General features: G+C 38.9%; 1 protein-coding gene across 1 annotated transcript in view; it reads left to right on the top strand.

Annotated features, from left to right (window-relative positions):
* KIT (KIT proto-oncogene, receptor tyrosine kinase) overlaps window positions 1-12,269 on the top strand; it is a 121,871-nt gene that overhangs the window by 80,970 nt on the left and 28,632 nt on the right. Inside the window, exons 6-8 of the mRNA XM_086962639.1 lie at window positions 5,432-5,621; window positions 9,526-9,641; window positions 9,728-9,842. Of these exons, the coding sequence (XP_086818765.1) occupies window positions 5,432-5,621; window positions 9,526-9,641; window positions 9,728-9,842 (421 nt within the window). The remainder of the gene's footprint in view (window positions 1-5,431; window positions 5,622-9,525; window positions 9,642-9,727; window positions 9,843-12,269) is intronic.

Below are 12,269 nucleotides of genomic sequence, written 5' to 3'. Positions count from 1 at the left end.
GCTTAATTGCTTTTAATCAGCACTATATTTTATGAGTAGATGGTCCTTGAAGGGAAACAAGATCTCCAAAATCACATCTGGTTGATTAATATAACGTGATTTTTCCTTTTACATTGTTTTATTCTGTTTGAAAGCTCAATGAAACTGTGTTATTGCAAAAAAGGTGTACTCAGCTATGTCATGTGAACTATGACCTAACTACACTATAAATAATTAAACTTGTTTTATAACTGATCCCTATGATTTTCTCTTTGAAACATGTTGCAAACATCGCTGACACGAGGGAGAAATTGCCTACATTTTAGAAGCTAAATGTTATTTTGTCTGTATTGCTTGTATTTATTTAAGCGGTCAGCTCCTGGATCCCAAATGATTCATGGAAGTTACATTAAGCAAATGCCACACAGGAAGCTAGCAGAGTGTGGAAAAAGCACGGTTTAGGAAAATATAATGAATTGAGCATTTAATGTCACATCTCAGGATTTCTTTTTTCCAAAAGACAATTTGGACACTGTGGTTACAATAGATCTGTATGCTTACAGAACTAATTCTCTATATGTGTTCACTGGTAAATCATATTGCTGTAGTGTTACGCAATGTGCTCGATATCAGCTGTGGGAGGTGGGCTTCTAGCTCAGTAGGAAAGTGGCTCCCAGAGAAAAAGCTGGTCTTCCTTTGTACCAAATTGGCTCCAGGACTTGAAACAGTTCGGATTTAGAGTTTGTTCGTAGAAATGTACGGCTGGTTAGCCAGCTGGGAAGTAGACAAACAGGACCATGAGAATCTGTGAGGGAGGAAAAGCTGTTTGAATATTGTCAGCGAGGAGATGGATGATTGAATGGTGAGGCAGAACATGATGTTGCAGCGAAAGATTATACAGAGCAAAATGAATACATGTAAAGCCATGCGGGATCCCTGCTAGAAGTGGGGGGTGTGAATGCATCTAAATGAGCATCAGTAGAGAGTAGTGGAATTGGTCAGCCTGGAATGAGGAGAACCAGAAGAGTTGGTTGCAATGGCCAAGAGCTAACTGTTGGGTACAACGAAAGCTGTTTTTTTCTTTCTTCAGATGGGAAGCAGAAGGAACCTCAGCGGGGTCCTTCAGGGAGAAGCCTTTCACCAGCACCACTGGTGGAGGGGCTGCAAAGGAAGAAGCAAAGGCAGAAGACTGGATATCAACTACTGGTGCAGGCCAAAAGCCAGCACCTAAGCATGGCAAAGCATTCTGCCCCTGCTGCAAAAGTGAAACGTGCCAGAAATCTGTCCCGCAAGCGTTTGCGTGCTTGGATGGCCAGGCTGGACAATTATATGGCCAGGCAGGAGGAAAATGTAGCGAGGCTGGAGAACCACCTGGACCATATTATAGCCATGATTAGCCGGGTGGAGGAGCGACTGAATACTGTTTTGGAGAGGGCAGTTACCTATAAGTGACTGCTCCTTGTTTTCTTGTCCTGTTATAGAGCTGCTGTTAAATTCTTTTTCATTTAGTTTTGTGAACGGTTACTTGGAATGCCACTTTACTTTGTATGTCTGTTTACTGTAATATAAGCACTTTGTTTTCATAAAAAATAAATATTTATTTTATTAGTTTATTGCCGATGTCTGTCTCTTATGGACCTGGATGCTATTTTGTAATTTGGCAAATTTTCTGTGTCACAGTATCTCCTGGAAGGCCATGTGTACAGTTCCAGAAAGCACATGCAATGCCAGTAGTTTTATTAGCGGTTGGTGATATTTTTTTTTAAATAAACCAGAGCCTTTTTTCCTTGGGGTTTTCTATTAAGCATCTGTTAGTGTTTGTAATCAGGATATTGAACTAGTAAAACTATAGCTATACCTGCCATACTTCACTTTCATACTACATGTGAAATAGTGAAATGTACAGCATTCTTTGTAGTATATTGGACTCCTGGGAATTCTGGCAATATAGAAAATAATTTATAAGAAGGAATGTCTATTCCCTTAAAATATTGTTTTTACAACCACAGCATTTTGTGCAGTAAAAACCAAAGAAAATAGTACTGGTTTAATAACCCCAACACATTCTATCCCATTAAACCTGAGAAAGTGGAGCGGGGCAATAGTTTGTCAGGTGGTGGTGTGGATATTGGCGGCAGGGATAACCTACATAGGAGAGGAAAGTGTTTTATGATGTATTGCGTTACCTCTTATTGCCATTTTGCATAATTCCAAATCATCTTACTTAGATTGTCCTGCATAAATACATGTTCATAAGTTGTTTTTCTGCCTCACTTTGCTGTTTGTAGTTCTATATGTTAGGGCTCTACTAAATCTTAAGCTTTCCAGGGAACTATTCCTGAATGGGATTTTTGAGTTGTGTAGCAATTGTGTTTCACTTTTCTAAAGTTTCACTTATAATTCTGTGCCCCCTATGGTTGACTAGAAGTAAATGTCTTCCATCTGTAGGATGTATTTGTTATTATCAAGCATATTTTACAGACTGTACTAAGTACACAAGATTTAATTACAATGTAAATCGGAAAGCCTTCAACCGCTGGCCGGGGACTTTCCGATTGACATTGTAGGTTTAAACTCCGACCGCCATATTACAGTGACCCCAAATGGAGTTTAAACTGGCTTGGCAGCCTGGCTCAGTTCCACCGGGCTCAAGGAGCCCATCTGCCAGTCGGAAAGGCTTCATAATTCCTTAAGGATGGCATTTCTGCTGTCTGGATTATGACTGCTCTTCCGACATGGAAATGTTGTCGGAAAGTGCCTTTGGGGGCCCATAGCAGGGCCCCTTCCCCCTGGCCCTCCAAAAGTGACCCTAGGGGGGGCACCTGTGGTGCCCCCTCCTCCATATACCTGCACCGTTTGGCAGGCCCCATGCGGTACCTGCCACACTGTGCAGGGATGTTTGAAAACGTACATTTTACAGTGGGATCTTGTGCTGCGGGCAGTTTCATTGAAAAACGAAATTGCGGTGTCGGAAACGCCGACCTGAGGTCGGTCTGAAGCAACTCCAACTAACATTGTAATCCGGGCCAGAGTCTTTTGCTCCAGGTTAAAAAGGACCATATTCACAATTCAAAACCCTTTTATGCAGCACCTCATTATCCTTCCAAAAACGAGAGATTCCAAAGCTGTTCACTCAGGTGAGTGGCAAATGGAAGAACCCAGGCATTCTATTGTCAACTTACCCTTCACCCAACGTCTTCTGTTGACAAACACCCAAGGACTTGGTGATGAATCCTATATATATAATGTAATCAGAGATGGCCATTGTACATGTAAAATGAAGCATTGGTATTAAAAACGTGGCTTAAACTGCTAATCCATTCACAATCAGTCATGGATCACTGCACATTACTGCTTAAATGTTCAAATCTTTAAAAAAATCCTTTATTGAACCAAAAAAATGTAAATTCTTCTGTTTACGAAACTTTAAATGTTCAAATCTTTAAAAAAATCCTTTATTGAACCAAAAAAATGTAAATTCTTCTGTTTACGAAACTTTATAGCTCTGGCAAGCATTCATAAAAGTAAGAAGTGGCGAAGACAACCAATAGAAATTCCTGACATTACAATTTCCCTTTACATTTCAAGCCAGACAGTGCTATACTTGTATTTTGTGCATAAGATGTTTGCATTCATGGTAGGCATTGAAGAAAGGATCCATATATAATTTGCTTGGGTCATAAATATTGTTTGAGAGTGATTTCTAATTGAGTCCGTTTGTGGAATAAGGGTTTTCAGACTATTGACACCATACTTGAGAATGACTAGACCATAGGGTGGGTGCAGAAAGTCTGTGATGCCAATCATCAGCAAAGAAGTGGTATGATCAATCTAATCCCCAGAAATTGGACTAATGACATAGCCTTATTTGATCCATATGTTGGTGTGGGTGTGGAGCTGGATAAACTTCAGGATGCAGACCATTACCACATTGGGTGAGAGTGGAGAGAATAAAAACAGCATCATGTAAGACTCAATATACATTTTAAATAAACACAACCTTTTAGAATTGGGAGAGACCAGGTCGAACGGCTGGACAATGAAAAACAGGAATGTAACCAAAACAGTACCCACTGCTCTGGGCAAGGAAACTGAAGAAACTAAAAAGAAGAGGTGGTGAAGTAATTTGCTGCATCCAACTACTCCCTGGTGTTGGTCATTCAGGCCACATCTACCGCATGCCCGCACTCCATTGATGGAACAGAAATCATGAGAATGGTTAAAGTCGAACAAGAAGTGCCGTGTTCACATTAGTAGAGGGAGGATTGGACCACGTAGTATCCATAATCTGCAATGCCCAGGATACTATGCACTTTTACACTCTGGTTGACCCTTCTGTTCGTTTTAATTTTACTTGAACTCTAATTACTTTTTTTCCCCATTTTATAGATTTAGGTTTTTATTATTTTTCTATTGGTTGTTAAGAATATTTTTTGAGTAATGTGCTGTTTGCCACTTATCTACTTACTCTATTGATTAGAATATTTCATATAACATAGTATACCGTACATAACCTATTCCAATAGTTTAGCTCAGAATAACTGGCCCTTTTAATGAAGTCAGTATTAATTTTCATTTTAAACGCATTAGTGACATGGATATATTTGTTAAGCACAGCGTTATTCTGGCATAGTTAATAGTCGTGGATTTAAGCATGAAAAAGTTGGAAGCTCTGTATGTAGGCGTCACTGTTTTGATTTTCAGTCTTCACTAATCTGAAATAAGTGCTTCAAAGTTTACCTGTATCGTGAGGGCAGGTGATGGAATGCTGATTCTGTGATCAAAAAGTGTTTGTTTTTTAATTTCTAAAACTTGTTTGATACGGCTATGTGTCTTTCTTTTTAGAGGCGTTTGCTAATTTAAGGAAAACCGATCGTGGTGAAGCTTCCCACTGATTTATTTAATAGTGTTTGAATTTAGCTATGAAAGAAAAAGAGAAATTGTATCCATAAATACCAACACAATCTGGATAGCTTTTTCCTCCTATGCAAGAGAAATGCACTTTTGCTCAGTTGCAAAAACAATACACATGTAATTGGGTGGAGATAATTTGTTGTACTCTGCCTATGCAGGCTTATGCGCACTGAATATAAATGCATTAACATACATGACTTGGATCTAAACTGACCCATAGAATAAATGCAATAGTTTATGTAGGCTGTTGGCCATTAGAGACCTCTCTTTTTACGAACCCTATGATAATTGATGGCTCATTTACAGTTGCCTTATTATAATTGTATTTTGTTGCTGTCTTTAGTTCTTTGTTAGATTAAACATATTAAATGCTAGTTTATAGAATCTGGCGCCCACATTTGTATTCAAATTCCTATTTTGAATATCCGCATCTTTTTTCTGGAACATTACCGATTACTGCATGTTGTGGCACTGTGGAAGGATTCGATAATTGTTGGAACTAAAATGTACATATGTATGTCTTGTTGCTGCTGATCAGATCTAGGGTTCATCAATTTGTTTCCAGTGGAGAATACGACAGTGGAAATACATGCTGGAGAAAACCTAGTCTTAAGAGTCGAATATGAGGCCTACCCAAAACCAGATGAACAAGTCTGGACCTACCTGAATGAAACAGTCCTGAATACCTCTGATCACTTTGTCCGATTCCGTGAAGAAGGCAATAACCGGTAACTGAGCTTCATTACTTGTAATTTTTAATGCCAACTTTGAAATGTGAGGACATAAAATATGGTCAAATGTTGTTAAATTTAATGTGGCCATGCAAACAAGTAGATTAAAGGAAATGTTGATGCATTTTAACCAGCTGCTAGGAACTGAAGCGTTCGTCAAAGGCCATCTACCAGAGTTAATAACCGGCTGAAACAATAAGCCAAACATCGGAATGTTTGAACAGAAGGTCTACACAAGAATTATCGTCGGTCATTCTGTTGTTTTTAAAGAAGGGCTCACAAACCATCTACTAATATAGTTCTCAACTTCAGGATACAGACCATTACCACATTGGGTGAGAGTGGAGAGAATAAAAACAGCATCATGTAAGACTCAATATACATTTTAAATAAGCACAACCTTTTAGAATTGGGAGAGACCAGGTCGAACGGCTGGACAATGTAAAACAGGAATGTAACCAAAAACAGTACCCACTTCTCTGGGCAAGGAAACTGAAGAAACTAAAAAGAAGAGGTGGTGAAGTAATTTGCTGCATCCAACTACTCATTGGTGTTGGTCATTCAGACCACATCTACCGCATGCCCGCACTCCATTGATCGAACAGAAATCATGAGAATGGTAGGGGAATTTTCTGAATGTAGCAAAGCCTTCAACTCTCTGCCATACATGACTTCTAGCCAGAATGCCCTTTCAATAGTGTAAAGGCTCATTCTCTATAGATTCATATTCGTTCTGCTCTCGAACTGGGAGGGTCTTTTTTCTAATTGAGGGTCTGAGCATGGTCTAAGAATTTTCCTCATGAAGTCTGGTTGAGCAGGCCACAGGTGAAACATGCTTCAGGCTGAATGGTGGATGGATTTTTAAGCTCCACAGCCTCTGAAGGCAGGACTTAATTTCTCGGTTTTGTGTGAATCCTAGTAGAGTGACTGTTGGTGAATATAGAGTATTGGATTATTATATCTTTGGGGAATGACATGGACGTTACTGATCCTTATCAGAATATTTCTGATTTCTTTAGATGAAACCCCTGTATATCCAGATTAGTGGTGAATGTGGATGTTTGTTTGTCACTAGAGAGTATTAGCCTAGAATTTTCTAGCAATGCTCAATCGGCTGCAAATAAAAATGTATTTGAAGTTACTTGTCCTCGGACAGCTGCGTGGAGTGCAACGTCCTTAGTCTTGTATTCGCCAGAGTAACTGACCTGTACTTGTATGTAGTAATTTGATGTCTGCACTCTAGCATTGACGAGGGTATGCCACATTTGAAGTCATGGATGTAGGAATGTGAATGCTCCAGTTTTATAATTAGATCTGAGGCTTTTTTTGGTCTAGTATGTAGAAAGAAAAGGATGACATGGAGATAGATGAAGATTAAATATACAGGAGGTCTATAATTCAATCTACCACCCTTGCATTTTGATAAGACCAGACCTGACCATGTTTTTCAGTGTTTGTGTGCAAATTCAACAGTGGATAAAAGCAGCAGAGACAAACCAATCAGAAAACAGTACCGGGGCTCCACAAAGTATCTGTAGCAAAATAACCTGACATTACTGATTAGACTACATATATCTATAGGTGAAATAAACCTCAGAGTAGCGAGTTCCATCTTTACTAGTGAAGAACAGTTGATAGACTCACCTATTTTAAAAGGCCGATTTGATCAGAGTTTCCACAATTCCCTATCATATTGTGTCACTGCCATAGGTTTGTTTTTCATGGACATATTGCCACCTTTTTTTCACACACACACCCCTCCCCCCCTTTCCTGTCACTGGCATGTGCATCTTAAAAATACATGTGTGGCTCTGGCCACTGAAGCCAGATACGTTCTTTCTGTTATTCTCCTTCTCTTCATTCTGAAAGTTAATCTTAAAACTTTATTTACATTTTGTACATAAAAATGACATTCTATCTGTCGTATTCTTTTCTGCCTCTGGTACCATGAACATTCTTTATCTTGATCCCCTCACCATACAGCGCGCTTAGGGGCATTTCGTTATTTTGAATTTTTGGTATTATCAATGTCATCGTGAGATGGAGCTGGCTTCTCAGGTTTAACTCTCTCCCGTAGTCCAGAGTTAAACCTTTTTCTCTTAAGATTCCCTCACTCACCTTTCTTTAGTAGCTAAATATTGCTGACTTCTTGAGTGTGGGTATTTCATATTTTAACTGGCCACACCCTCTATGCCCACTGTCGCTGGACCGATGTGACAAAATACTATTGTTTGTGCAGACAGATGGCCTGGAGTTTGTTTGGCAATGGGAGAGGTCAAACATTTATCATTAAGTTAGATAGATGTAATTTCTTATGGTAGTCTACTACTTACCAAGGTCAGGTTTATTAATTTGGTCAGAAATGCCATAACAGCTGCACCCTGTGTAGCTTAGCAGAGCTGTAATATGTTTGAGTGAGTGTGTACATGTAAACCTTCTATTGGATCTATGATGCTTTCATGTCAAAGTATTACAAGACTACTAATGTTCATATGGATGAACGACTGTAGAAAGTAGAGGACGATTTTGGTAGGTATATTCTAGTGTCATTGCCATTTGCTCAGGTTGCTGAGAGTAAATTACGAGACATCACTTGGACAATACACCTATTAGTACACATATGCCTGCCAGCTGCCTGTTGGTTTCTGGCCACTGAATTTAGAATGCAGGCTAATATAACCTTTAACGCTGGAGAGGGCCTTTAAAAGCCGGTATAGCCCTCTACGGCGGGATATAAGGCTATAATGGACAACAGCATTATATGAATTCTGATTGACTTAGCAAATCCCTGCTGATTTTACAGATTGCTAATTTTGTTGCACTGGAATCTGTGAAGATCAGATCTTGGTTATTACAAATAACCTGTACCGAAAAATGATTTTACAAAGAAAACCTCCTCGGAAATTTGATCTTCAATTTTTTCAATTTAGGAAACAAATCTACAATTAGGATTTTCAATCCCTCAACCGGGTCAAGTGGTGCAATAGAGGTTTATTAATTATTTATAGACTCAAGCACTTAGTTTGCTTCTATTCAAGGTACCTGAATATTGTATTGTAAGTGGAGGAGAAACTCCTGATATGCATATGTATGTGCATAGGGTTAGTGAATTTTGACAATCTATTTCTGCTTTTACACAATCTGGTTTCACTTTTTCTTCAAGAATCTGATTGATTTGTTGGCAGGTTCACTTGCTGAGTGGTTTCTTTTCTTGATATTCTGGTTCTAAAAGCAACGAGCAGATGTTTAGATAATGGGAGTCACCATTCATTATGGTGACGCAAAGAAATAATAGAAAAGATAGAATAGGCCATGATAGAGGGTGTCTATGTGTGTAAGGAGTATATTTGTGGTAAAAATCTAACTAAGAAGCAGTGGGGTGCTAAACAAAAAGTGAGGTACATTTTATTAGAGCATTAATAGCAGGAAGAGGGGTAGCGGGTGGGGTGGTAATGGTATTTGAAAAGGTCCCTATGCAGTTTCCCCCTGGGTTACAGTTGATTATTAGAAGTTCTGATGTCGAGGGAGATGCTGTTCAAGAACCTGGGTGAATGAACTGGAAAGCCTTGTTTTCTGCTCTTCCTTCCTGTTTTCAATCTGTCAATATCTTGGATCCTAGTGTGGTGTCTGCCATGAATAGGCTTCCATTGAGGCGCTGTATGTCATAAGTGGCTAGTTTCTCAGCCAGGTATGATAAGGATTTATATCAGAGGGTTTTACAAGTGATACAGCTGGTTTTGAAGATAATGCAGGTATGTAGGGGTGTCAGGAAGCTTTTCTCTCTAACATTTCATTATTTCCATTTTTAAAACCTACACCTATCAAGCCTGTGATTGCATGATGTTCTCAATGTAATAACTAGAAATATAATTTTATGCAATGTTATTAATTGTTTTCACAGGTACATTAGTGAACTTCACTTAATCCGCTTGAAAGGAACGGAAAGAGGCATTTACTCATTTCATGTGGCCAATTGTGATGACCAGGCGTTCGCAGTTTTTAACATTATTGTGAAAAGTAAGTTGAAAAAATTGGCAAAAGGTCAGAAGAGCCTTGGGTGTCATTCTGTTTGTGTAATGTTGCCTGTCTCGGTGATTTTGCAGCTAAACCTGAAATCCTCAGCTCTGAGCGGCTCGACAATGGAATGCTACAGTGTGTTGCTACTGGCTACCCAAGACCTACCATTGATTGGTACTTCTGCCCGGGCATTGAGCAGGGGTAAGTACAATGAAGATTCAGTCCCTTGCAGGAATAGGCAGGTTCTTTCATGACACAAGTACAGTTTTCTTAAGCTTATGTCTTTAGATGGGAATTGTTGCTTTATTATACAGAACATATTTACATTATAGCCAGTTCACAGAACCCAGTATGCTGTTGAGTATAAGGAAGGGCCATGTCAGCATGACTGGGAGATCCACAATGCCCATTAGCAAGGATAAATAGTATGCCATGCTGCATCGGTATGTGCAGTTTAGACCATGTGTAAGTTTACATCTAACTTGTGCAATGTGTGTTACGATGACGTCAGCAAAACAAGGATACAGTCCCTCCAGCCTACACTATCAATCATTGTAAATTAATAAACCCTGTTATAATGTTGGATGAATATAAGCTTTACCCAGAAAGGCGTCCATATCTCCCCTCCACTAGGCGGTGTTAGACAATCTGGCAGTGTTTCAAAAGGATTCTCTCATGTTTAGATGTAGGCGTGTAATAGGTCAGTGTCAGTGGCATGCTTTTCATAGGATGTCCTCTAAAAATCTGCTAGGTAGATTGTGGATGACACAAAAATTTCTTTTAGTGGATGTCCAAGCAATAATGTGGATTGCGTGCGGGGTGTAGTTTTGTCAGGTTTGTTAATCTGTATCGTATTATTAACTTGTTAACTGCCCTTTGCATTTTAGGTGTATTTAAATATATGCATGCACAGGTTTCTAATAGCACTGCCTTCTGTTACCATTTATTTTCACCAATAAGTGATAAATATCATTAAATTGGACGGAAATCAATTGTTAATGGTGTTCCCGGAGGTGTAAAGTTATCTGTTTCTCCGCAAACAACAAAAAAGCAGCATTTTAGAGTACAATGAGATAATAGGAAACATCACGTTGATTGATTTTTCAAAATAATTAAATATTAATGTAAAAATATAGAGATTAGCTTTTTCATTAGTATGAAAAAACGTAGCTCTGCTGTTCAAGCACATGATATCTTTGTTTACAACAGAATACGTGTTCTTTGGGGACACAGCATTTGATGAGAATCTCCACTTTTGTGGATTTTGCCTTCTTAATTATTTAGATAAGCTGTTAAAAAGACTATTGCTAATTGTCTTTTGTTGTGCAAAAGTTGCTTGTACAGTGAAATATACTTTGCGACTTTCCTATCCATCTTTAGTATTTGTGTCTAAATTTCTTTCAACATTCCCTGACACTCTGGTCCCGTTCACAAACTAGCGCGCTTTGTTACCCTCCTAAAATTGATTGATCAAATGGTGTTGTCACTTCAAAGATTATCGAGATCCATCAACCCTCTCACTTTCCAAAGTCCTTATATCGAGCCACTGTAAAAGATGCTCATTCTAACAAATATGTTTGCACAGCATTTATTTAATTCAAAGATCTTCAAGGTAAATGGCGTTTGACTGCAGAAATTCCCCAACCCAGTCACGTGTTTAAACACATGTATCGGAAATAATTTGTACTTTTGCTAGGAGTTCATGTCACAGCGAGACCTCTTTCCCAGTCCTATACTTTAATTTATCACATCATTGTATTGTATTGTAATTGCATTTATATAGTGATTACTACTCCTGATGAGGCGTCAAAGCGCTTTTTCAGCGGGTAGCATGCTACTCCGAGACCCATAGAGGATTAGTGTTGAATTAGTATAGTGAAACATGCAAGTACATTTTAAGCGGTGGATAGGTCAGTCAGTTATTTGTATGTGAAATGATAGTAGAAGGATAGAGGAGCACAAAGGTTTGTATTTATTTATCGCTTGTTGACTCACGCTATTCCGGAAGCCTATAAAGGATTAGAGGTGAATTAATATGGTGAAATATGAGGTAATTTCAGTGGTGGATATTAGTCTGTTAATTGGAGTGAGAAGGATAGCGGAGGGATAAAAGGGGAAGAAAGATTTGCATTCATATAGCACTTGTTACCCCTGATGGGTGTAGAAACGCTTTTCTGGTGAGTAGCATGCCACTCGAGAACCCATAAAGGATTTGTGTTTAAAATTAGTATTGTATAAATATGAAGTAATTTGAGTAGTAGATATGTTATTCAGTTATTTGGGCAGTATATTAGTATAGTTGAATGTGGAATTTGAAAAGTGAACATGTTAGTCTGTTAATTTTGATTGAAAATGATAGTGGAGGGATAAAAGAGGGAACGTTTGTTTTTTTAAGTTTTTTTTTAGGTCTAAGCAGTAGGAAGAGAAATGAGTGAAAGAACAGCATTTCTGGCCCTAGTCCCAAACAGGCTCAAACAGGCAACTACCCTTGTCCTCTCCGCCCTTAGCCTCGATGCCCGGGCTGAGACGCACTAACCCTGGCCTCGTGTAGCCCTAGTAATCAGGTGACCCCTTCAGCCAATGGGAACCCTAGCCCTAACACTATCCAATCACAACACTAGCTCTAAA

Source organism: Lissotriton vulgaris, chromosome 3_1, assembly GCF_964263255.1.
Source record: "Lissotriton vulgaris chromosome 3_1, aLisVul1.2, whole genome shotgun sequence".
NCBI lineage: Eukaryota > Metazoa > Chordata > Amphibia > Caudata > Salamandridae > Lissotriton > Lissotriton vulgaris.
This window is presented reverse-complemented; position numbering and strand designations above follow the sequence as displayed.